General features: G+C 33.3%; 2 protein-coding genes across 4 annotated transcripts; one reads left to right on the plus strand and one right to left on the minus strand.

Moving 5' to 3' along the window:
- Window positions 1-1608: 1608 nt before the first annotated feature.
- LOC133831504 (UDP-URONIC ACID TRANSPORTER 1-like) lies at window positions 1609-5620 on the plus strand. The gene is made up of 4 exons (XM_062261837.1): window positions 1609-2182; window positions 3174-3277; window positions 4404-4632; window positions 5171-5620. Exons 1-4 carry the CDS (start codon window positions 1637-1639, stop codon window positions 5315-5317), a joined length of 1026 nt encoding a protein of 341 aa, XP_062117821.1. The 5' UTR covers window positions 1609-1636; the 3' UTR covers window positions 5318-5620.
- Window positions 5621-7918: 2298 nt separating this feature from the next.
- LOC133831505 (uncharacterized) lies at window positions 7919-18971 on the minus strand. 3 transcript variants are annotated; one of them, XM_062261839.1, is made up of 21 exons: window positions 18585-18971; window positions 17887-18005; window positions 16744-16800; window positions 16521-16602; window positions 16354-16429; window positions 15887-15966; window positions 15711-15787; window positions 15395-15457; window positions 15130-15242; window positions 13680-13759; window positions 13161-13247; window positions 12456-12536; window positions 11355-11510; window positions 11120-11275; window positions 10715-10793; window positions 10510-10625; window positions 9223-9303; window positions 9067-9123; window positions 8874-8951; window positions 8588-8638; window positions 7919-8450 (listed from the first exon to the last, which is right to left on the minus strand). In XM_062261839.1, exons 3-21 carry the CDS (start codon window positions 16797-16799, stop codon window positions 8235-8237), a joined length of 1785 nt encoding a protein of 594 aa, XP_062117823.1. In that variant the 5' UTR covers window position 16800; window positions 17887-18005; window positions 18585-18971; the 3' UTR covers window positions 7919-8234. The 3 variants fall into 3 exon arrangements, with proteins under 3 accessions (XP_062117823.1, XP_062117822.1, XP_062117824.1); XM_062261838.1 differs by having other exon boundaries at window positions 17887-18059; XM_062261840.1 differs by lacking the exon at window positions 17887-18005.
- Window positions 18972-27604: the final 8633 nt, after the last annotated feature.

The raw sequence follows: 27604 nt of genomic DNA on the forward strand, positions 1-27604 counted from the left end.
ACTCACAAAAACATCTTCCATCAGCTCATTTATACATATATTTATAATAGTTATGCACAAACTCCAATTAATTCATATCTACATTTACATATTCTTTATATAATATTTTAATATTATTATTTTTCTTTATAAGATTTCTCTCTCTTATTTAGTATATATATTTATTATTTTTTTTCTTTTTTAATTATTTTATTTTACTTTAATTAATAAAATATGTTTAAATATATAATATTTAAATGATATAGAGAAATATATAGAGAAGTTGATGTATGGTATAATGTAAAATTTAAAAATAAAATAAAAATATAAGTGTTTTGATAATATATTTTAAAGAATAGAATATAACATCGAAAGAGTTCTATCTTTGTGTGGACATACTATTACTCTATTAAATATGATAGATAATAACGGTGACAGCTACTCTACATTAATTAAATATTAAATATTTGCAGTGTTTCTTCTATCATTGTCTTCTGTCGGCGCCCCAACCAAGGAATCGTTGTCGTCTTTTTGGTGTCCACGTGGCGTCCAATGGTAAGCTGAGATGTTTAGATTTCTTCTTTCCTTATTTTAATGTATGATCCAAAAGTATAGGATCAAATCAAATCCCACAATTTCAATTTTGGAACATCTTACTTAATTATATGTTTTTTCCCTTTCAAATCTTCCAATTTTGTCCCCAAAAAATTAATATATTTTTATTACGGCAGATTTTAAAACCTAAAATAAATTGCTTGGATTGGATTCACTTCAAGGTTTTTTTAATTAATTTAAAAAAATTTAATAATAAAAACACTTGGTCATAATTGTAATTTTATGTGTTACTAAGCTCAACGTAGTGTTCCCTAAAATAAATAATTAAAATTTATGCAAACTCAGTACTCAATTAATAGTATTAATAAAAGAGTAATGATATGTACACTTAAATATTACATACAGTAACATGTGGTTGCTTTTTAAAATAGTGAGTTATTGTTTTTATAAATGTGATTGACTAGGTTAAACTGTCACATCACTATACGTAATATTTGTGTTTAATTTTAAATGCACGTATCATTACTTTTGGTAAAAACACTATTGATCTCAAAAGTCATCTAAAAATTGGGTTTTTTTTTAAATTTATTTATTTGGTTTATTATATTTTTTAGTTGTCAAAAGCAATTTGTTTATTAAAATAATAACTTGCATAACTACCATACTTGATACATACGAGGTATCCACTTGAGGTATATCCCTCAACCTCAAAAGTTAGTTAGTTAATTAGCTATGAAAACATCCTTTCAAAAAAAAAAAAAAAACCTATCAAAATAAATTTGAGATTTTTTTTCTTATATGGTAGTGATATATGAACCATAAATAAATTTATATTTTTATCTAAGATTTTAATAATTTTATTAAGTTAAAAACTTAAAAGCATTAATAAAATAATATATTAATTAAAAAAAAAATAGGACACACAAAATTGATGTTTGGTCTTCTTCCAACAAACATAACCATAAGCAGTAAGTACATGACACACCAAATATTTACTTAACAAGTTTTAACCTTTTTTTTCTACAAAAATAAATAAATAAATAAAAACTTTTTTTAAAAAATAAATAAATAAAATTATTGGCTATTTTCCATTGAAGCTCAAATGAAAGCTTCCTCAAAAGCCATTCAAGCACCGATTTCCCCCAAAATGCATTCGCATCAGAAAATGTCTTCCTCTTCGCTTTCTTCTTCGTCTTCGTCTTCTCTGTCGTCTAGGAAGGAAGCCATTTTCATATTCTCCTTGGTGGTTCTCTGGTACTCTTCCAACATCGGCGTTATTCTTCTCAACAAGTTCTTGCTCTCTAACTATGGCTTCCGCTTCCCAATTTTCCTCACAATGTGCCACATGACCGCGTGCGCCGTCCTCAGCTACTTCTCCATTATCTTCCTCAAGATCGTTCCTTTCCAGATGATCAAATCTCGAGCTCAGTTCCTCAAGATCGCTACTTTGAGTGTCGTTTTCTGCGCCTCCGTCGTCGGCGGCAACATTTCCCTTAGGTACCTCGCCGTTTCGTTTAACCAGGCCGTCGGAGCTACGACGCCGTTTTTCACTGCTTTGTTCGCTTATTTCGTTACCTTCAAGAGGGAAGCTTGGCTCACGTACGCCGCCCTGGTTCCCGTCGTTACTGGGGTCGTCATTGCCAGTGGGGTACGCTTTATTCTCCTCTCATATATAAATATATATATATATATTTGTGTGTGAATAAAAAAACTTTCTTTGTTTATCTTACCTGGAGTATGATATTTTGGGAAAATTGTACTTAAAAAATATTATTATTGTTGTTTTTTAATGGTGCTAGAGATCTATAATCTGTCTACATTAGTGTTTTGAGTTAGGATTTTCATTCTGGATTTCTGAGATCTGTAGTTGTTGGTTTTGGTTTTTGTTGATAAATACATGTAATGGAGGTGAAAATTAGAGACTTTGTTGAGTTAGAAAACAAAGATATGAAATCAACATTATATGTTTATGTAGTTTTGACAATTGTTTCTTAGTAGAAGATTGAGAAGTCTAAGAACTTGGTTGTATCAGTAGTTTTTTTTAAAAAAAAGTCATATTTCAAACAACTGGATGCAAATATTCTTAGGCTCTGGCTTAATTTCTAAAGTATGAAAAATTGCCATTATTCTCTTACTTAGTAAGATAATGTGGTGAGCTTTTGATGTTACTTTCGAATTTTTTTTACTAGGGACTCTCATTACTCAATGATGCATAATGTTAGTGCTGAGCTGAATCAAATTGGTTGTTTACAGGTTTAATAATTAGAATAGTCTTCATAGTTTATTTGTATAATATGCTATTTTAATCCTAAGCCATCTTAAAACTCATGTCAAAATTTTATCATTGAACTAATACCAAAAAGGAAACTTGCTTCTTAATAAATGACTTGCACCGTCCTATTGAGCTTGACATTAGTTTTTATTGTGCCATGTTATATCAGTTCCTTTCTGCTTTGTAAACCAGCAAATAAAGAATGATAAACTACACACACAATTGTTGAGCTTGTTCCCTTAAATTAACTTCTAAACAATGTTGGATTTCAATTGATTGTTGTAGCATGGTGTATCTTTATGTTTTTCCACCTGCATTGCTGCTCCATATTTCACTTGAACTATAACAAATTCTTGTTTGGTGATAGGGTGAGCCGGGATTTCACTTGTTTGGCTTCCTTATGTGCCTAAGTGCAACTGCTGCAAGAGCCTTTAAGTCTGTTCTTCAGGGCATCCTACTTTCTTCTGAAGGGTAAATGTTCTATTTTTTATTATTATTATATATATAGAGAGTGACTACAATACATCTACTTTTTTACAACACTGGTGCATCATTTTTTTATTTTCAGCACCTGGATAGATATCATCTTAAATTTTTCTATTTTCAGTTACAAAAACAGGGTTCAAACAACTAGTTGCATGCATGCTTATTTTTTTTTGTATACGCGTGTGAAAGTAAAATGTTTGAACTTTGTTTTCGGCGCTGGTGTAGAAAACACAAATTGGCTGCACCAGTGTTGTAAAAAAAATTGATGCAATTAGTGCGCTCCCTATGTATATATTTATATACATATATATATTTCTATATTTTCTTACTTTAGAGTATTTCCCTTTTTCCCCGAAGTTGTTAATTGGGTTGCTTAGTAGTAAGAATGCTTCATTGTGGGATGTGTGTATAGGGTAGAATACAACCTGAGTACCTGTACATCTAAATTTTTTGAATGTGTTACAAGCTTTGAATTTATAATCGCTTGAAAATTATTCTTGCCTCTGCAATCTTAATCTTAGTAAAATACAGTAATATTTAATACCAAGTTCTAAAATTCTTGATGCTCCTGTCAAACGATTAATTGAGTATATTTTTTGTTGCTTGACAGTATAAAAAATTTGAAAAATGTTACTGTTAATAAATCTAGGACAATTAGGCTGAAGAAAATTCTCGTCCCAGTTCTTGCTCATATTACTCTTTTCTGAGAATTCACGTGTGTCTCTGTAAGTGAAACATTTCTTCTTATTGTAAATTGCAAATGTTGTTTTCCAAATATGAATATGCTTGTAAAGTATTATTGAATATTTGCTTGAGACTTGTCATTGTCTAAGCTAAGCGGTACTTATTTCTGTCAAGAATCAAAGAGGTTTCAACAAAATGCAGCCGATTGAGTTACTGTTGTCCACACATATAGTGCTTATAGAAATGACCGAACTGTGTTAATAGCTTTTACTTTTTTTATCATACAAAACAGTAAATTGTAGCTCAGAGAATTTTAATTGCCAGGAAACTTTGTCTGTTTTTTGTTGAAACTGGGAGATTATTTAAAAGCACTATTTTCTTGTTTTAGTGTTTTCTCACTAGTTTTTGAATATCTTAATACTTGCAGGGAGAAGTTAAACTCAATGAATTTGATGCTGTATATGTCCCCAATCGCCGTTCTAGTATTATTACCTGCGTCACTTATAATGGAGCCAAGGGTTGTAGAGCAAACCTTAACCCTTGGAAGGGAAGATAAATTTATGTGGTTACTTCTTTTTGTCAACTCAGTACTGGCATATTCGGCTAATTTGTCAAATTTCTTGGTTACAAAACATACAAGTCCTCTAACACTCCAGGTTTTCTTTCCTTCTTTTCCTTATAATATAATTTTCCAGTATTTATCGCACTTCCCAGGAATTAAAAAAAAAAGGTTCTGAGGACTTCTAGTCATACAGATTTATATAAACCATTTACAGGATTCAATCTGCTCTTAAACTACAAAGGCAACAAGAACTGTTAGAGTACCACTATAGTATTATGAATAGTTCATATCTAATTTTCATGCTAAATTTTATTAAACTTAGTGTATCATCAGTTGAAAATTGTCATTCATCTGCTTTATCAGTTGGAATAGAAGTTGTCACTTGAAATATGAAGATAGTCTGGTATGTTAGGAACTCAGACTCGTAGCTATTTTCCTCGTCGTCCCTTTGAAACTCTGCTCCTGCTTTTCGCGCTCATTAACAACCGACACAATCATTTTCGTGTCAAAAAAGAGAGTCATGTTTCTTACTAGCTGACATGAGGGGTTTCAACAGAATCGGTTCAGTTTTTGTTTTTTTTTGTTTTTCTTTGTAACTATCCAGTCTTGAACTGAAACCAATGCATGATCAGGTATTAGGTAATGCAAAAGGAGCGGTGGCTGTAGTTATTTCCATACTTCTGTTCAGAAATCCGGTGACTGTCATCGGCATTGGCGGGTACACAATTACTGTTATGGGAGTTGTTGCATATGGAGAAGCAAAGCGGAGGTTTAGATGAGTAAGCCCTGCACTAGCCAAGTCTTAACTCTGGTTTTGGTTTAGTGAAATTCATTTGAAGAGGTAGAGTTAGATTATTTGCAACTAGTTCCTTGGTGAAAGTCATTCCCTTTTGAGAAGAAAGAGAAGAGAAATGTGGTTTTGTATCTATCATTTTTATATAGTTAAGAACATATCCATATGCTTCTTTGTAATACATTGTCCTCACCATTGTTATCATCCTACATAGAATATTTCATTATTAACATAATATTAATTATTGAGAACTCCATTGACTAATATAAATTATTATTCTACCAATATTTGATGTGTTGTAGGCTTAACTAACTTTAATCACCTTCATTACTACGTCTGTCAATTTATTATAACCATTAGCACAATATAAATTTTTCTATTTCATTTGGATTCTTTAGCTCTAAATGGTAATAATAATAACTAAAAAAAATATATCTATTACTATAAATCAATGCTTAAAAAGTGAATTTTGAGTACCAATCTCTTTTATCTTTGATAAGGTGAGTCACAACCCTTAATAGAAATGGCAATTTTACTCGATAATCAATTTATAGGTATTAGTCGTGTGAATATAGAGTAGGGTACGAGTATAGGTATACCTGCCCTATTACCCTATCCTACCCAATTGAATATATCTTCTGTATAATAAGTGTGTAGATAATGTAAATTTTTTGTTTTAATGGTTTGTTTTGTAAACTTTAATGGAATATTCAAAATATTTTACAGAATATACATTTAAAACTAATTAAAAATAGATATTTATCAATTATATTAATATAAATTCAAATATTATAAAGTATTATTATAATATTAATATTTAATATAAAACTATATATATAATAATTATATTAATATAAATTCAAATGTGATAAAATATCATTATTATAATAATATATAATACAAAACTAAATATTTAATAACTATATTAATATAAATTTAAATGTTATAAAATATTATTATGATAATAATATATAATCTTATTTTTTTACTAATTATATTAATAAGAATTCAAATATTATAAAATATTATAATAATAATAATATTTAATACTTATATTAATATAAATTTAAATATTATAAAATATCATTATAATAATAATATATAATACGTAATCTTAATTTTTATTAAAAAAATTATTATTTATGTTTAAAAATGTTATTATATTATATATATTTAAAAAAATATAAACAATGTTCTGGTTTAATTTTTTATTTAATATGTTTATGTCATTCTTTTATATATAATTATTTATTTATTTGAAATTTATATGACAATGATACAAATTTAATAAATATAATTAATAAATTATATAAATAAAATTAAGCAAATGTGCATTGCACGTTGCTTGTATCTAGTATATATATATATATGATGAAATTAAGTTTAATTTAAAATTTTAAAATGTACATAATAATATTATTTTTTAAATCAATTATTATATTTATATAATTTATAAGTTAATTAAAAGATATATACAAATATTATTTTTAAATATAAATACATGTCATACAACATACATTTAATAAAATATTAATATATTTTTTTAAATTATAATTTTTATACTATTAATTAAATATTAAATATAAAATTTATATAAATAAAAGGTATAATTCTTACTTCAATTTTAGTTTTTCTTTATAATTTTTTTAATATAACTTTTATTAATTGATGTATGTTATTAGTTAGATCAATCCAATGATAAATAAGGTGTTGTTATGAGTTATTAAGATGATGGAGATTTTAGCGGTGTCGAAATTGAATTAGGTGTAAGTTAAGATATAATTGAAGAAATAGAGAGAATCATTGATGATTTTTTTTTTTTGTTATAGACAGCTTTTTTTTTTAATTTGGATTTAAGACATTTATAATTGTGTTATAGGTATGGATTTCAATTTTGATAATTATGTGTTTAAATATATATTTTGATTTTGAACAGCATATAGATTTTGAAAATTATATTTATTTTGAATTTTTTTTTTAAATTTTAATAAGGTAGGTTAACACATAGGTATCATATATCCGTCAAGGTATTACCCATCCTACCCGCAAAAAATAATAATAGGGTAAACAGGTAGGATATGAGTAGATTTTTTTAGGGTAGTATACCCATTCCCACTCCTAAGCCTCAAGGCATATTATTATATAAGTGTTGTCTCAAATATTTAATTTTTTTTATATATATATAAACATACAAAGCTTTAATAAAAAACAATAATAAATCATAACATATAATTAAATATTAGACTGTGGTCTTTCCTTTTTTTTTTAAAAAAAATGAATATTAGAAAATAAAAGTAAAGTAAAGTAAAATGCAATTACATGTTTAAACGTAACATAAAATGTCTCACAACACAAGTAACACTCAAGTAAAAATAAAAGACTAGTTTTTGGAGCTAGAAATCTATACAACTAGACTTAGAACTTATCATTACACTTTTTATTTTAAAAAAAACCATATTTTTGCACTCTATTAAAAACTCCATAGAAAATATAATTTCCTCATTTTTTTATATAATGAATATAGCTTAGGGCTATGTTTGGGAGTAAGAAATAAAAAAATAATGAATGGACCTACCAACCCCTCAAATTAGAAAAATAAAATATCAAATGGACTTGTTTAATGAGCTTTAAATCACTAATTTTACAATAACAATGTCTCTATCCAAATATAATTCTAAAATAAACTAATTCTCCTTACTCTTCTTTTACCAAATAACTTGTAATGCCATTAATATATAATAAATAACCTATTCTCAACTTTATTAACCTTTCTTTTTACAAGAACAAAGGAGGATGAATATAAAAATTTCTTTTCCTCTACAATTACTAAAACTACAAGAATATAGAAAACGTTGTCATCACCAAGGTAATAGTTGGCTAGTTGGGAAAGGGGCTCAAAATATTCAAAACTCATCATCTTCATAGCCAAACTCGTAACCATCTTCTTCCATGTTCCAATCATTGATCCCGTTATCGTATCCTTTTTCGATATTTTCATCATCTGAACCTACTTCATCATTATTGTCCTCAATGTCTGACTTGTGTTCTTTATCGTTAGGGCTGTGCCCATAAGAGTCGTCGTCATTTGATAATTTGGGAGCTTTATTTGCAGGGGTCACCTATGAGTAGAGATGAGAAAAAAGAGCAAGAGTTAACAAACAATAGTCTCAGACTAATTACAATTCAGAAGACAAGAAACAAGAACTCCAAACTTCTTTACTATTTACTAGAGACTAAGAGATGAATGTCATCTTACTTCGTCGAAGACCTTCTCCAACATATCGAGGTTGACTTTTGAAAGTAATCGCTGTTGAGAAACGGTTGAAGCAAATCAGAAGAAAAATATGAAATCTGATTACATCTTGCATAATGTAAAAACTAAATGCAGAAACCATCAAAGCTATTTTATGACTAATTAATTTGTTACTTGTTGAACAAGCAAGCATGACGGTGGTCTCTCAACCAATAGTGATGACTTTGAAGCTAAATAATGATAATGATAAGCATTTCACTTTAATGAATGTAAGCATGAACTGCCTTGCCTTTTTACTTAACATTTGGCGTGCTGCTTCTGCAGCAGTTTGAGGATTGGCATTAGAATCTTGTTTCTGGCGCCTCTCCTAGTTTAGAATAAACACAAAAACTTCAATAACCTTGAAATTAGATCAAGAATAACGAATTGCAATTATAATTTCAAGACTAAAAGGCCAGAATTAATGTTAATTAGGACAGGACCTTTTTCGGCTTTGAACCCTTGTCGCCATCCCCATTATTTAGCTTTGCTGCCTGTTCCTGAAGATCCACATAGGTACCACTTCGTTTAGTTTGCTATATCATATCACCATATGAAATTAATTAATAATCAGATAATAATAAAAATGAAATTCTAACCTCCAAATGTTCTCTGTACAAGTCTTCCCAGATGGCCGTCTTGTACCGTGTCTCCTCCTCATTGTTAAGGTATCCATTTACCTAATAGAAATAAATCAATTTTTAAATAAATGAGAAACTTTGAGGTTGTCTACTAGCGCCATTGATCTAAGCATCCATATATACTTATCTAAGAGATGGTGCAGACTTGAAATGGATCATAAACAAATAGCACAAAAACAACATATTCTGAAAACATCAATACAATCTTATGCAGAAGATGTATTTGCAAGTTGGACTTACAAAACAGAGACTGATACTGAGAAGATAAACATTTGTTTGAGCATATTCTCATGCAACTCTTGGAACATGATAAGGAAAAGTAAAGACACTCTAAAACATTAGTCAAATCTCTGACATAGAATCATCTAAATGTGCATGCCCAATGGCAAGGCATGCACAAAATCTAAATCTGGTTTACCATGGGAAATAACAGTATAAAAAAATATCATACAGAAAAAAGGAAACTACCTTCGAACTGCAGTCGAGAAAAATCATGAAACAATTAAAGACCTAAAACTTTGGTCATCGTGTATAAAGAAAGCTAATTACAATTGAAAAAAAAAAATCTTGCAAGACTAGAGAAGCAAATTGTATCTTTCTAGACTAAAACTTTACCATCACTCCTCAGGCTGGTTCAAAGATCTTTCCAAGCCAAGCTTATAAGTTATACTTGGAAGTTGGAAATATTAGCTAGCTGGCCTCTAGAAGGAACAACCCAACAAACTTGACCAGCGATGTGGGCAAAGTATGGGTTGGAAGATGCATTAAGGTGGGGAAGAAAGGGAGAAAGATATTGTGAACAAGGCTTATACCATTATAATCTTGAGCTTAAATAATAAGGCTCTTTGGAAAGTCTCCAGAGAGACTCAACTACTTGGCTTTGGTTAATATATGAAGCCTTCTACATGATTTAATTGCTGGAAGACTATTCTACAGTGGGAAACTATAATGGAGACACAGTCAGGAGATCAGGTAACAATCAGTGATGTACTCTGAAGATATAGATCCCATTTTGGTTATCAGAATAAAAGGGAGGTAATTACAGAAAGGCATAAAGGGAAACAAAATTAGTGTAATCTGGCATGTCTAGAAGGAAGACTAGTATGATATCTTATTAAACCAAATTTTTTTCTCTAAAAAATAATAGATAATCCTCTACTCCAGCTTCATAGCTAAGGTCCATAAAACCAAAAAAATCTACTTATCATTACAAAAACTACAGCCACGTTAAATGAGGTGACATACCTCTACATCATCGATATCGGAAAGACCATCTGATTCATCACTAGTAAGATTACTTGTAGAAGTAAACTTAGAGGCCTTATCAGAAGTGTCATTTGACGTTCCATCTCCAACAACAGCTGGAAAAGCAGTCACAGAATCAATCAAATGTATTGTAACAAGAAACAGAACTTAAAAATTCCAAAATCTACAAAACAAGTAAGCTTACTGTCAGACTCTGCGGTTCCCAATTTTTCTTTATCGTTCGAGTTTTGGTCACATTCAGAGAAAGATTCAACATTCTTGTTCTGAAATAAACATAAATGTGTATGTTAATATAAGATTTAGTGACCAGATAAAAAATAAAAAGCAGTAAAGAGAGGCACGAGAATTGAAGAATAATATGAATAATAAGACACAAATATCACATAATTGCAGTCTCCAAATTCTTGATACTATTATTTTAAATCTGTGCAAACAACATTATAAATATATATACAAACCCTTGAACTTACTCTATAACACAATCCAATCATTAATTTTTCATCAAACATTGTAGATAAAATTAGTCTAGACCAAAAAAGAACATAAAAGTCAAAGAAAACAATATGGTGATGGAAGGCAAGAAACTGACTGTTTTATCTGCATGCTCAGTTGTTTTATCCCCATGCTGGAGATCAACTTCTGAATCATCTGATTTAGCAGCTGCATTGGCAACTCTCGTTCTTTCAGCAAGCTGGAAGGCAGGAGGATCTGATCCCCCACTAAGTCCGCCAGAAATTTCCATGAACTGCAATGACACAAGCACACATGAAGAGCAGAAACAGAAAAACAGAATTTGACAATTGTCATGAGCAGTTGCAGCTTACATCTCTGAAACAACTCTCGCATAGCCCATGAGCAAAAGGAGGTGGAGCTTCGTTACTATCTTTATGCTGACAAAGCAATTCCCCAGACTTTTGGGGACCATTAGATGACAGGTTGGAGTTTTTGAGCTCCATGGCATTATTGTTCAACTCTTCAATCTGTTCAAAAATATTAATCAAATTATATATACTGAAACAAGAGATCAATGTAGACATGTCAAAAGATGAAAAAATAGATGGTCATCACCAAGAATACTCCTAGCGGCTTACCACAACTAATTCATAAGCAGCTAAAATAACTGAATAATTAACGAACAGACTTATACTGGTAACCAAAATGTTGCTTTCACAATGCACTAGTTAATTAATTAGTTTCCACACACAAATTTCAATTTGCAGTTTGATCACAGAAAAGTGAGGTGATTCCTTTGTGCTTCATGGTAACATTCTAAGAAATTCATAGACATGCAACTTATGATTTATTTTTTTTGGATCTGGTAGCACACTTGATGCTGTTAAATGAGGCAAAGCCTCATTACATGGAGGACCCAGGTTTGAACCTGGGACCTCTGCCTACACCCAACCCCCTCACCACTGAGACCAAGCCCAGTGGATTAACATGCAACTTATGATAACTTATGACTAATAACTTTGCTATAGTTTCATGGTAAAATACTAATAACTTTGATGTCATATTGAAAGAAGAAAACCATAAATCTCTCTTTCACCTCACTAGTATGCTATGACGGGCAAGAATGCTGAAAGTTTTGACAGGGACTATTGCTAAGAGGGCTGAAGTTGAAATGTGTCATGCACATAATATTTTAAGTCAATGTTTGTGCTGAATTAAAAAAAGAATTTAAGGAATCTTTGGCAACAAAGAAACAGGAGGACTTTAAAAGAACTGTTCGCTCATTCTCCTTTTCCATTTCATTCCTACTTCTTCATAAGTATGTTGTTTTATTTATTATTTATTTCACTTTTTTAATGCTCGCTCAGTTGCTTGTAATACATTAAAATAACAAGTTAAGAAAAAATAAATAGACATCGTAACATGAAAGAGAAGAACAATAGTGCAAGAGACTGTCATTCAGAAAAACTTACAGTTAAGCTCCCTGAATCTGTGTTCTCGAACTCAATCAATCGCTTTCGCAATGTTACTTCACAAATATGTACTATTTTTACCTAGTGAAAAAAAGAGATCCATCCGTCACAGTTCTAAGAGAGATCATTTCACGTATTCATGAGTAAATGAAAAATAGGCATGTCCAATTCATGTATTTATGAGTAAATAAAAATAGACATATCCAATATAAAAACACAAAAGAAACAAAAAGGCAATTTTTTTTCATCTTTGGTTTTCCAAAAGTGATTCAGCAGTTGGCACTAACAAATAATAAATGATTAATATGCAGATCACCAATTTATGATTGATTCATAGTAGAAGACAGATGAAAATTTTAAAAACAACAAACTGCAGACATTATAATTCTATCGTTTTTCAAAAAAGGTAGTATGTCTTTTAAAGGACTAATCACTAAAATTAGATTGTTGCTAAATGGCACCTTAAGGTACCCAAACATCATGATTTGGCGTTTTATGTTTGGTTTAGAGTGCCTAACACCACTTATTATAATATAAGAAATAGGGTCCAATTTTAAAGTTAACCATACATAAAATGCTACATGTGGTGTTGGGCAGTTTAAAATGTCTTATAGCATTAGTCATTAAATTATTACAAAAACAATGCATTCACAAAATTCAAATCAACAAATCAAACTTGCAATCCATAATAATAGCTGGACTTACCACATCTAATTTTGTTAAATTATGCCCATGTGCAAGAGCAGAGATGTATAATGCTGCACCACATAACCCGCTTGGTTTTCTGCCTGTCTGTATAACATGTAGCTATAGTAAGATTCACTTGCATAAATATTATATATAACTACTAATTTAAGAGATACAGAGGTTCACTGGCTAGTAGGATTAATGGGTTGTAAGGTTTTTTTCATTGCCAAATACTTTGGCAAATAAATAAAGCTAGGCAGAAACAGGTAGCTGCATAGCAGAAAACTTGGTAAACTTGGTGAGGAACTCTTGGAGTTTTGGTGTGAGATTGTTTTTAGTGAAACGCTTTTCTTCTTCATTGAGTGGTGCATTCATGTGAATGTATCATGTTGTAATACTAATCTAATAGTTAGGGCTGTAGCAAGATTAATCAAGGTTAATATAACAAAGGAGAAATAAAAGTACTTTATGCCTTCATGAATCGAGGTGAAAAAGAAGCGTTTGGAAACAAAAATCATCTCTCTACTGAAATCATACCTGCATCCAGTCTCGCTTCATGCTAGCTATGATGCGCATTGCAGTTCTAGAAACCTCAACATCTTTTCCAGCTAGTAACTCTAGAATCCCAAAAAGAAAAGGAAAAATTTAATGTTGCTTACAAAATAATTGAAGATATAACAATTCAAAAATATAGCATGCATCAAAGTCAAACTAACTACTGTAATCACTATAGAAGCTAACACTTCTGGAATCATCTCTCATTTTGGTCATCAATTTCAGTTTTATTCTTATCCAACAAAATAATTCTGTAACCATCAAACTTTGATTTTAATCATCAGAATGTTGTTCAGCATGTTTTGGGGCAAATGGTTTTTGCAAAAGAAGGGTAAAGCTGTGGAACACCACTTTGTAGGACAATATGTGGGTCATTATAATTAGAACGAAACGGGTATAAATTTTTATTAGAGATTGGGGTATTAGTTTGTAACTTTAGTTGACACCTTGTCTTCTTTTTGTATTCTTTCTTTTCACTAACAACATCCTTTTTTTTAATACCAGTTCCTCTTGCATGAGGCACTTCACTTTATACTACTACTTTTATTTAATGGGACTAATTTTTCCTGTTCTGTATTCAAATTTATACCTGTTTCCTGTTTTGTGTTTTATTTATTGGGACTAATTTTTCCCGTTTCACGCTTTTTGTATTCGAATTTCCTGTTTCATGATTAGTGAGTCTGAATAGAATATGTTTAACTATCTTGAAGAAACAAGTGTTTATGCTCAAGTGTATACTAGCATTTGTTGATACTTGAGGCTAGATAAGTGGTTAGGTGGGCAAGTACGTGTGTGAGTGGTGCGGGGTTCAAGTCCCAATAAATGTATCTTATTAAAAGAAGTGTATACTGGTATTTGTTAGACAGTTTAATAATTTCTTTCTGTTTTCCTTTCATTGTTACAATCTTTTATATATATATATATATATATATATACATATATATATATAGCCAAGCCAGTACACTTGGTGCACATAATAAACCATAAACAAAGAGGTCCAAGGTGGGAACCGCAGACCTCCGCCTTATCCCTTCCTCCCCTCACCACTGTGCTAGCCTCAGTGGCTTTTACAATTTTATTGATATTGCTTAGAAACGTCTTAGTAAAAACTAAAATAAATTATAATTCTCCCAAGAACTTCATCTACTAAATTATTATATCAAGCACACTAGCGTAATTATATCTAGCATGTCAGTAGAAGTAAAAGTTTAGTTTATCAACTAAATAAACAAGTGGACAAAATTGTAAATACCTCCATCTTGATCCACATAGTCTCTTTTTTCACCCAAATACACACACACAAATATGTATGCATCCCACTCAGAGCAAAAAAAGAAAAAATGTATGCATCTCCCATCATGGAATGTGTTTTAGCTTTTAGTAATAAAAAAAGTACACAAATTGCTGAAAAAGTGAAGAGGCTTAAGCTTACTTTCTGTAAAACGAGGAATAAAAAGGGTAGGATCAATGGGTCTCTTAATAATGTTATGCTCTCCAAGGCTTAACAGTTGACAAAGCTGCAAAAAGGTAGCTCCGACAACATACCTACATATGTAAACAGATATAAATCAATAATGCATGCAAAAGGTGATGTTAAAATACCATATATCTACTCAATGTTGCTGAAAACTATGTCTATAATTAATACAGAAATAGAATATTATAATGTAATGCAATCCAAAAAAATGCTTACTTACACATTTATACTCAAAGCTTCTGAAAAGTCAATAAGTAGATACGGTTTTGGTGGGTTCGAAGTTCTGCATTGCAATATAAGCAAAGGTTATTAAGTCACGTTAAACTTAATAAAACTTGTTTATATGACAATGACATTCTAGTGAATACCAAAATGATAACAAGTGAGATTTCTAAAATTAAACAGGAAGCAAGAAAATGATTTAACAAAGTCTGGATTACTAGATGAATAAAAACCAATTACATTGATTTCCAGAACCAAATGAGATCTCTAAGATCAAACAGAGCACAATGAAATCAATAACAAAAACTACTCACCGACATGCAATATAAATACAAGCAGCTGCAACTTGTGTTGTCCTACGACCTCTTGTGAAATTGCGTTCAACTGCCATCTGCAAATTATCCATATCAGCTTCCGGATATAAAAATACATCACAATTGAGGCAAAAGAAAAGTGGGAAGGAAGAAAAATAATCAAAACAAAACATCACCTTATAAAGTGAGAAAGATGGACCAACCATAGCTTCATCCATATTCAAGAGCAAAACTATATGCCTTATTTCATCTTTTCCTATGAAACACAACAAAAAGATTGAGTCACTGATGGTATCCTTAAAATTGCATATGGTAGAATGTGGACAGATATCATTTCAAGAACCCCACACCAGGTTTTGTATTTTATCATCACCCTCAAACCACAAAATCTTGATAATCAAGGTCCTTTGTTTTTCGTATTTATTAAGAGATTAGGAGCTGTTTTGTCCCCAATTGTCTGTTTTGTAACTTTGTTCAATCAATATATTTAAGCACAATTTTGCACCAAATCATTATTATGGTGGTTTCTCATAATCACTAAAAATAATATGACTAAAAGTTCTAAAGCTCAAAATGAAGGAATTTTGAAACACAAATAAATAATAAGAGAAGCATTTGAAAAATACATAAATAAATCATGTACCCCTGTCCAAAGTCCTTCTAAAGGAATCCGAGACGGAACTTGCAATGGATTTAACAAAGTTACCAGACAAGTGGCTCTGTAAAACAAAATAAGGAAAATCTGAAAGTCAAAAACAAGGGATGCATACACAATAAACAAAATGAAACCCAGGAAAATGGCATACATACCTCTCCTCCAGGACCTTTAACAAAACTAGGTTCCTCAGTAAAGAAAGCATCTGAGATAACTCTTCCACAAAAGTCACAACATCTTTGGTTTCAAAACAAAACAAAAAATCAGATTTCTATACAAAGCTATTGCAAAACGTGTTCTGATTCTAGTTTCCCTTATAAGAAAGAAAATAAAACAAAAAAGTAAAAACGGTGTAGTGTTGCAGAATAAGGTACTCACATTCTGCCAGTCTCCTCAGTAGTAGGGCAGTCCTTTTGACAATGAGTACACCACATTCTACATAAACAGAGCAAAACCCAACTTAGATAATGTACAAAAACACATTCTTCACAATTGAAACGTCAAATTCACATAAAACAAAACCAACCAAGAATTTAATAAGCACATTCATTCAAGGAGCACCCAAAAATCACTGAAAAAATATACATACTTTTGAAGCAGAAGTTACCACCCACAAAACGAAGCGACAGAAAATAAATCATAACCAGAAAAAAAATCACAAATAAATGAATAAATAATGGTAGATTCTCACTGTGACTGGCACTGCAAATTAAATTGAAGGTCAAAAATAGTCTAGCTGATTACACAAGCTTAACTAAAAGCTGATCAGGGTTCAAATTTATTGCATTCGGCTATCATATACATAATGATCTATTTTGACACTATAACAAAGTGATAACCTCAATCAAAACTGTTGAAAATTATATAATAGTACTAGTTTTTTGGACGTGCTTTGCACATGTGGTATACATATTTATAAATGTAAGAATATAAATTTAATTATAGAAAACTTATTAACATGAATAATTTGTTTTTTGAATTTTTTTTAGAAAGAAACTTTGAAATAATTATCATCCCTCACTAATATAATCTTATATCATAATATGAGAAATATAATTTTTAAAACAAACAAGGGCTATTAATTTTGTTTTTCTAGTTCAGCCAAAAACTAACTAATATAAAAGTATAGATTTGCATCTTTAAATATATAGATAGACTTTTACATAAAGATAAACTAATTTCACTTAACCCGAGCTAATAATCCTGCAAACCAACATATGACATAAACAAAGCCATTCATATATTAACAAAGTAGAAACCATTTTTCACTTATTAAAAATGGTGCCTTTGTGCCCACTAAAGATGGATGCTCCATAAAAGGTCCTTTGCCAAGCTTACAGGCAAGGTAGGCCTATTGCTGACTTTCTTAATGAAAATGGTGATTCTACAATTACATTGTTGCTTCTAGTCTCTAGAATAATAAATTGGTTTTAACTCCATGAAAGAAATTAGCATAACAAGCATAGGAGAGAAAACAATGAAAAGATACAAGCTGCTAAGTAAGAGCGATTGGGTGGATACCTGAGATTTAGATGAAAAGTGTAAGCAACCTTTTTAGAGCCTTTTGCACCAACTTGCTAGCTTGCAAAGTCTGCAAGAAGGCTCTCTAAAGACCACAATACAAAAGATTCAAGTGCAACCTTTAAAGAGTGCAGTTGATGATGTGCACAAACAAGAAAACCGAAACCATGAACCTGTTAGACATCATGGGGTAGACTTTTTCTATGAATAATTTATAATATTAATCCATCTAGAGAATAGAATGCTTGAACTAAACAGTAGGAAACGAACAGAAAGTCAATGTAAGAATTGGAAATCATGAATATCTTCTCCAGCTCCATTCCAGCTAAAAATTAACATTCCAAGCATAACAAAATTTTCAAAATAACATAGCTGTAATATTTTCCTTTTCCCCCCTCCCAGAAAGTCCCAGAAAGATGGAATAAACACCAGATTTTAAATTTTTTAAATTTTGGATAACAAACCAAAACACCAGAGAGAAAATATTCCATACCACATAGCACCCTGGTTGTTAATCAAACAACTACACTCATATACATTCTTATAACAACGTTAAACAATAAGGAGCTCAAGTCAGACAATTCATCGAACAATTTACGGGTGTACAAAACATGACCACACAAAGCATAAAACTTGGCAAAATCTGATCTGAGGAGGAGGAGGATAGCGGATGGTTGTGCGAAAGAGTAAAGATTTACCTTGCAACTTGAGAGAGTGGTTGTGCGACTCAGGCAAGGTAGCTCGGCGGTGTGCGACTCAGGTGTTGCTAATGCATTTGTAGTTCATATGAAAGGCTATTATACCCTAAACCCTAAACGGTGCTCTTTTAATATACATAGGATGTATAATCTAGTTATCAATTACTCATCTTTTTCCCCCCAAATTGACAAACCAGGAAAAAGCAGAGATATATACCGGACCAATGGAGAGGAACGGCGACTGAAGAAGCAGCCGAAAAGAATGGGGCGAGCGGCTGCTTCTGACGAGCGGTGGTCGAGAATCAGGGGCGGGAGGAGGAACGGCAGTGTAGGGTGTTCTCAGAGGTGAGGTGAGGTGAGGAGAGTTGCTTTTCAGGTTTTTGGAAGAAATAAATTAATAAGTAAACTCTATTTATACTGTCATAAACCGCTCACTTCCTATTGAAGAACATGAATCTTTAAAAAAAATTAATTGAATGAATCACCTAACCTTATGTTTTTTTTTTAATTTTTTTCAATGTTAATTTTTTTTTAACTTTTATTATCAATATTATATGTATAAAAATAATAATATATATGGATATTATTATGATACTGATTACTGATATTTTTTTCTTAAGTACACTTTTATTTTGTTATTAAAAAAAATTATTTTCAAAGTTTCCTAGTTATGAAAATAAGTTTTTTTTTAACAACTAGAAAGCAACTTACTAGATAAAAAAAACTAAAATATAACAAAAATAATATATATATCATAACAATTAAACATAAAAAAAACCTAAAAACAATACGATAAAAAAAAGACAAAAATGTAAAAAATTTCTTAAAATCATAAAGTTAAAAAAAATATATTTGACCATAAATACGTAACTTTTTAGTGAACAATAGTATTTTATGTAAAAGTCTCTTGATTATTTTTAATCACTATGGTATCATGTTTTTAATATTTAGATAAATTGATAAATATAGCTTTATTTGTGTTTATAAGACCATGTATAATATAATAACAGGAGAGCTTAAATTTTTAAAAAAATAAGAATAATTTAATATGTCAAAATTAGGAATTAAATAACTTATTGCACATGGACAATTTATACGTATGTACAATATGTCATTTGAATCATAATTTTGGTTTCCTAAATTATTCGGAATCTACTCAAAATTTAGGAATTCTCTTATAAATGCATTATACACCATTATATCACATAAAAAAATGTACCAAAAATATTAAAAGTATTATAAATAATGATTAAAAACAATCACTACACTAATTATTTTAATAAATTATTTGAAATTTTTATAAGAAATTTTTTAGGGGGCCCTAGTTTTCCTATATATTTTAATAAATTATTTGACATTTTTATAAGAAGTTTTTTTAGAGGGGTCCTAATTTTTCGATATATTTTAATAAATTATTTAACATTTTTATAAGAATTTTTTTAGCTCCCTAGCAGATTTTGATTTAACATTTTTACTCCTAACCAATCAAATAATTAAATATTGGATGTTGGAAATCATCATCCAAATCCAATCCAATTTGGCCTCAAAATCCAATCTAATTGTAATTAGATTGGATTAATTATTTTATCTTTGAACCTAAATTTTAATATAAAAAACATACAAAAAACTAAACATTATTTAGTAATAATATTAAATTAATTTCTTACAATTACCATATTAACTCGTTGAAATATTAAGTTTACAACACAATCATTCAAATTTAAAACTAACGTCTCGGAACCAATAACTAAAACATTTAGATAGTAATATAACATGAACACAACAACAACATTTACAATGTGCTAATATAGCATCAAAAAACAGCAATCAAATTAAATATATTTATATAATATATATAAATATATATTTTATTTGTAATTGGATTAAAACGATTCCTAATTGGATTTCCACTCTTATCCGCCAATCGATCCAATCCAATTAACATCCAGCTTTTTAAATATAATCTAATCCAATTATAATTGGATATCCAATTTTTTGTAGTTGGATTAATTTGAATTAGTTCGGAGTAATTAGATTGGTTTAGATCTTAACCACCCCACTAGCATATACTATTCAAGCAGTAGTAGTGCATATATATACTAGTCAATTACTTGATCTAGGCATCGTAGCCCGTTAATTAAATATATATATATATATAAAAAATGGTAAAAAAAGTTAATTAACATGTGTGAAAATATATATAGTAGATATACTTTCATAAAAGACAGAATAGTCAAATGAGTCGTCCACATCCGTGCTTCTATATATTTATGTATACACTATATCTCTTCTGTATAAAATGTGTATACGCAAAGGAAATTCTTAGTTTTAATAGTTTTTTTATTTTTTTTTTGTTAATTTTAATGGAATATTTTTAAATTTAACGGTAATTTGTAAACATGACTTAAATTTAAATAAAATAAATAAACAAATTAAAATATGATATTTTTTTGATATTCTACAATAATAATTATTTAAAAATAATAAAATCATATATTTTATAACTTAAATAAAATTTAATTAAACTTAATATTATATTAAACATATAATATATAATATTTTATTGTCACTACCAAATTAAAAAATTAGAACAAACATAAATTTAAACAAAAATGAATTAATATATGATATTCTTAAGATATTTTATGATAATTTAAATAATTAAATTATATTTATTTAATAATAATAAATGCATACATATCATTTTTTTATCTTATAAATTTGTGTGAAAATTTATTTTTTATCAAGTGTGTTGACGCCATTTTTCGTCAAACAGTGAAAGAAGAGCACATAAACAATAGTTAATAATGACCAATTGAAATAAAACAATGTAAACACCCGATTTTTACGTGGTTCAGCAGTTAAATCTGCCTAATCCACGAGTCTTTGTTATTAAACTCAAGATTATCTCTAGAAATTCTTCAAGAATGAATTCTCCAGAGTTTTCTCTCAAGGATCATAATTTCGGTCCCTTACAATGGTGCATGGTCTTTCTATTTATAGAGAAGGCTGCAGAATACTATCCCACATACTTTGGGTAGTTACTCTTTTTGTATAAATAAAATAAATGGCTTTAAATGCCTATATTCAGATATAAAAGGAAACGTCTCCTGAAGACCAGGAGACGTATAACTGACCAAATAATATCCCACGATTCTAGGGGATTTACAATAATAAATGAGGATTACATCTCATATTTATAACACTTGTAGATATTCAAGGTGGCTATCGCGTATCTCTAAGGTTTCAGCCTCCCAGGTTTCTCGTCATCTATCGAGCTAGGAATATCTCCCGAGGCCACATGGCTTTCGAGATCGTACGTGCGTCGAGCTCGGGACCCCTGATCCGAAGTCGTCCCTGAAGATGAGTGTGTTCCCGAAGCTATCTTTCGAGATCATGAATACTTCGCGGTCGTCTATATCCTGCAAGCTCGACATACAATCCTGGAGCATGTTCCCAACCTTATGAGTCCACTTATTTGCGAATCCAACTTTCGAGGTCATAATTAACATAGCTCGAAATCTGGGTGTAACATCTTGCCCCCTCAAAAGTATTTGTTCGAATCCTAAGAGAATGAAACTTTTGAACTACTTTCTTTGAGAACTGTACCGTCATACACTCTTGAAAATGGACACGCGTCAATTGGGTATTGCTCATTGTTGGTACATGAGTACCTTGGAAACACGCCCACGATCGTCCGTCTGACACCTTTTCGGCGCCATCTTGTCATTGATCCCTGACCGTTGGATTTTGCAAGGATTTTGTTCAACGTTCCAAATTAATTCCTTTTTCCCACCTATATATACAAGACCTCACCCTTCGTCTTCATTTTTACCTTCGTTCACCAAAAGCAAGAAAAGAAGAACAACGAAACTAGAGACCTCTTTGTAAAGTTTCCAATCTGTGCATGTTTTCTCGACCAAAGAAACAGAGAAATCCTGGTCTGTTCGAGTCCGTGAGTTCTTATTTGCAACCTCTTCTTCAATCGACAATCTCTCTGCAATCGCCATTATTGTGTAAGTATGCAATCTTTGTTTCCCATTTTGTCAGTTTTTATTCAAATTGTTCTTGCTGTGTATGTGTATATACTAGTTTACATCCGTAGCATAATACGATAGGAGGTTTTGATCCGATAGACTCTTATGCTTTATAGACTTCCATACTGGATTTACACCACTGGCTTATACCCAGTTTTCATACTTGAGTGAGGTTCCAATTTTCTGGATTTTGAAAAAAAAAATTAGGCGACGTTTCTTGTACACCAAGTTTTTGGGTAAAAAACATGGGCCTTGATAAATGCACGAAACCCAAAGTTGCCTTTCCTGGTTAACCGCCACTCTCTTTTCCCTTGATTTTCGGGATTTTCAAAAAACTTTCCACTCTCCTTACCTTCCCGTGGAATGCACGCCCTGACTCTTCAATAAGGGTCTTAATATTCAACTTGTTTTGCTCCCTGACCCCGAGCTCGTAAGTTCGAGTTCGGAACTCTTGCATGCATGGCCTTCACCATTTTTTATTTCTCGTTAGATGTCACAGAATCTGGAAAGACGGTGGGGGTCGTTGCTGGCACTCCCTTATGAGCCAAAATCTCCGAGCCCAGAATCGATATTCGCCCGTAATCAACGTCGGATAAGAGAATACGAGCTTGCGCGCGAGCAAGAGGACATTCGAGCTCACTACCGCCGCCAGATTGACGAGGTCATAGAGGGGAAAAGGAGAGTTCTTCGAGAGGCCCTCTATCAGGAATTCAATTCAGGACCTAGGCCGATTCCTCTCGATCCTTCGCTAAAGGTTACTGTCGCGTACCATCCGGGAGAGCTCAAATTCTCACTAATGGGGGAACCTTCCTCCTCGCAGCCGGGGAGAGAAATGTTTGAGGCCGAGCACTACTGGAGCTCGGTTACCACAACTAGCCAGATAAGTGACATCCTGACTTTCCACGGCCTTAGTCTATCAGGCTCCCTGAAGTGTCGAGCTCCGGCCAACCATGAACGGAGCTGTTTCGCCCCTGGGGGCCGCGACGCCAGTGTGAAATATGCGGCCTGGAGCCAGGAACACATGAGGGCAGGAGCTCTGTTGCCCTTGAAGTCTTTCTTCAAAGACTTCATCGACTTCGTTGGGTTGGCTCCATTCCAACTCAACACCAACTCTTACAGGGTACTGTCTGCCCTGAGGTCCTTATACCACGAGATGGGGTGGAAAGGACCTTCGCCTCAAGAGATCTTGTATCTCTTTTGTCTGAAAAGTAACCCCTCCCGAGCTCGGGGAGGGGATGGCTTTTATTACCTTTCGAGCTATCCCAAGGAGAAGAAGGTCTTTGAAGATCTTCCCAATCATCCGCCCGATTTCAAAAGGGCCTTCTTCTGGACAGATGGTGTGTCCCCATCTCGGCATTATTCGTTCAGGCGGATTCGTAAGTATCCTTGTTGTCTTTATTTCTGTGCTCGTGACTTTAGCTCTTAGACCCATACTTAGTTGAAATATGTTGTCTTTCAGCCAATTTTCAGCGTCCCACTTCCGACGATACGATGAAGGAGCATAGAGAGACCCTGCTCCAACTCCCACATGGCAGGAGGTCTCTCTTATACCTTTTACACGAGGAGAGGCTCCGAAAGTGTGGACTTTTGGGAGAGGGCCAGTCCACCTTTGACTGGTCCAACAAAAAATATGAACACTGGGAGCAGGTCCCCCTGCCCACAGGCGCCCTCCCTCCGAGGAGAGACATGAGGCCACTACTTCCAGTTCGCCCGAGGAGTCCGCAGTCGGGGAATGAGGCTAATGACGAAGCCTCGAGCTCGGATTCGGATGAAGGTAAAGTCCTTCCTACCTCGAGAATGTGGTCCCCGACCTTACTAAAACACAGGCCCAATAGGTTAGTCTCGTGCCCACAGGATAGATACCACTTCTATATATGGAGTTGGGTAGATGACTGTGTCCATAGGTTTGATAGTGGGCTCGGGAAATACGACACCATGTACACCACGGACGAGATGTGGAACGGGATAGTCATTCAGTATGGGACCAACGATTATAGGGACCTCTCGAGGTTATCACCTGCATATAGGGAAGGCACTCCCCCCGCCTCATCTGAAGACGGGGGAATTTCATGGTCCCCAAGTTCGAGCTCGGGGGAGAGTTCCAGTTAGGTTTTTTCTTTACTTGGTTTCCCTCTCTTTCCAAACTTATTATCATTGTTTAACTTATTTGAACTGCGCAGGTGCCATGAATCCTGACCTCGACGCCGTGCTCTTTAGCGATGGGGGAGCTGGCGCCTAGAAGAGCAAACGTCCGAGAATACCACGGAGGTCCGACCGACCATCCAAGGTACCCAGACGCCACGAGACGACCCCCACGGCCCAGACTACTGTGAGCACAGCCACGGAACCGACTGTCCAGGTTGATGTGTCTGGCTCGACCGTGCCCATCTCGCTTCCTCCGGCCGAAACTCAAATAGCAGTTGTTTGGCCCCCGAAGAAACCTTCTACCTCCAAGGTTCAGCTGCCGATGGCCCGAACTCATATTGAGGAGTTCGTGCTCGATGGTGCCGCTGGGACAAAAGGGGCTGTGCTCAACTCAGATGTCCTTTCTCGAGTGGGTCAGAGCTTTTCTGGTTTTGGCGCCGACCACTGGGACCTCGTGCGCAAGGCCTCGGACTGCAATACTCTTTATGATAAGAGTATCGAACTCACCGCCGCGGTAGCCTTCGCAACTCTATTTTAAATATTTGTGCCTCAGTTCGCAATTCTGATTCGTTCTTTGTGTTTCAGGCCCTTGTCGTTTCGGCACAACTCAACTATAAGCTGACCAACGAGGTGCAAACGAGCATGTCTCTGGCCCAGAAATCGAAGGATCTCGAGCTTAAGATGGCTGACGAGCTCAAAGACTCGAAGTCTGAACTTGAAAAAATGAAGGTCCGTCTCGAGGAGCTGGAGAAGTCGAATGTCGAGCTCGAGAAGGCCAATGCCAAACTCGAAGAGGAGAAATCTGCCACCTTCGACTTCATGGAGAGCGAGAAGGCCCGCCTCCTGGACAAGTATAAGGAGCAGAAGGAGAAAGCAGTCGACCAAGCCATGTACAAACTTTGGGCTGATAATGCCGACCTCGATACCAGCTTCCTGGGCCCTCTCGAGGCCACATATGTTGAGCGGTGGAATGCCCATCTTGAGGCCAGTGAAGCTGCTCGAGAGGCGGCTCAGAAGGATAGTCATGCTATTCGTCCTGGGCGGTCCGGTGCTACTGATGTTGAGAATGCCAAGGAGACTCCTCTTCCTTAAATCTGATATCGGGGAAATCATTTATTGGGGCTGCGTCCCCCTATTTTTGTAACTATCTTAATTTATGCCCACGGGGCTGATACAATTTCTATAAATATTACTTACATGTGCTTTACATTTCTTGGTTCGAAATATTTTGCACATTTTTTATGGATGAACCATTTATGTTTATTTATTCATACAAACATATCGTGGATTTAGGTTCGAAGCTCAATGCATTCATGCATAGTTTGTTCAAATTATCCGCTTCCGACCTCGTTATTTTTCAAAGTCGGGTATTACTTTAACCATGAACCCAAAAGTACTTATATGGTATGTAATGTGAATGATTTGGTTATATCTTTTTTTGTTTAGTCACTTTTACTCATCCTCAGTTTTTGCTCCGAGGTTAAGAGTTCGAAACTATTTTTCTTTTAAGATATTCCAGCCTCGATCTCGACTTGTTTCGCAATAGGTTTAGGTTCCTACTTATCATCGATTAATTTTTTGGCTGGTTTGTTCCAAACCTGTTAAGTTTGCACATCTGGTTAACTCCAAACGTTTTAGGTCTTTGGTAGTTCGGTTACGTCCGAACTATCTAAGCTCGTATACTTGGTTATCTCCAAATACTTTATGTTTTTGATAACTCGGTTATGTCCGAACTATCTAGGCTCGCGTATTTGATTATATCCAAATACTTTATGTTTTTGATAATTCGGTTATGTCCGAACTATCTCAGCTCGTGTATTTGGTTATATCCAAATACTGTGTTTTTGATAACTCGGTTATGTCCGAACTATCTAGGCTCGCGTATTTGGTTATATCCAAATACTTTATATATATTTTTTTGCATATGTTATTTTATTTTTTAAGCTGATGGTATATGTATCAATGATGCCCCCTTAATATCCTATGAGTGTGACCATAGGTTATTAAATTAAGAGAGATTGCAAAAATGGAAAGAAATAACATATTTGAACGAAATGGAACTTTTATTTGATGGTATTCAAAAACAAATAAGCTAATACAAATAGAAACTCATGGTTATAGGCAACACTTTTCCTATACTACTGATAGTAAGGTCTAAGGTGTTCGCCATTCCATGCTCGCGGTACTAGGCTCCCGTCCAATCTCGCAAGTTTGTACACACCAGGTCGGATGACTGACTCTATCTAGTATGGTCCTTCCCAGTTCGGCCCGAGCACCCCGGCTGCGGGATCTCGAGTTGCCAAGAAAACGCGTCTTAACACCAGATCTCCCATTCTGAATTTTCGATCTCGAACCCTCTTGTTGAAATATCTGGTAGTTCGTTGTTGGTAGGCAGCGTTTCTCAGCTGGGCCTCTTCTCTTTTTTCTTCAATCAAGTCTAAGGTCTCCTCGAGCTGAGTATGGTTTGAACTTTGGTCGTAGGTCTGAGTTCGGATCGTTGGGATTTTGACTTCTATGGGCAACATTGCCTCGCAGCCGTATGCTAGAGAGAACGGGGTATGTTCTGTCGAGGTCCGAGCCGTTGTCCTGTATCCCCAAAGGACTTGTGGCAATTCCTCGGGCCACCGTCCCTTTGCTTCCTCCAACTTTTTCTTCAGAGAACTCTTGAGAGTTTTGTTCACAGCTTCGACCTGGCCATTCGCTTGAGGGTGAGCCACTGATGAAAAACTTTTTATTATACCGTTCTTCTCGCAAAAATTGGCGAATAGGTCGCAATCGAACTGAGTTCCGTTGTCGGATACGATCTTCCTCGGTACTCCATATCGGCACACGATGCTC

The sequence above is a fragment of the Humulus lupulus genome, chromosome 4 (genome assembly GCF_963169125.1).
Source record: "Humulus lupulus chromosome 4, drHumLupu1.1, whole genome shotgun sequence".
Lineage (NCBI taxonomy): Eukaryota > Viridiplantae > Streptophyta > Magnoliopsida > Rosales > Cannabaceae > Humulus > Humulus lupulus.

Bases quoted from the DNA above. Each gene is read 5' to 3' on its own strand.
- LOC133831504 (XM_062261837.1), top strand. From the start codon at position 1,637: ATGAAAGCTTCCTCAAAAGCCATTCAAGCACCGATTTCCCCCAAAATG. The intron at 2,183-3,173 runs GTACGCTTTATT...GTTTGGTGATAG, and splicing joins GGGTCGTCATTGCCAGTGGG to GGTGAGCCGGGATTTCACTT. The intron at 4,633-5,170 runs GTTTTCTTTCCT...ATGCATGATCAG, and splicing joins CAAGTCCTCTAACACTCCAG to GTATTAGGTAATGCAAAAGG.
- LOC133831505 (XM_062261840.1), bottom strand. From the start codon at position 16,799: ATGTGGTGTACTCATTGTCAAAAGGACTGCCCTACTACTGAGGAGACT. The intron at 12,537-13,160 runs GTAAGTCCAGCT...TTTTTTCACTAG, and splicing joins ATTTAACAAAATTAGATGTG to GTAAAAATAGTACATATTTG. The intron at 10,626-10,714 runs GTAAGCTTACTT...CTGCTTTTCCAG, and splicing joins GGGAACCGCAGAGTCTGACA to CTGTTGTTGGAGATGGAACG.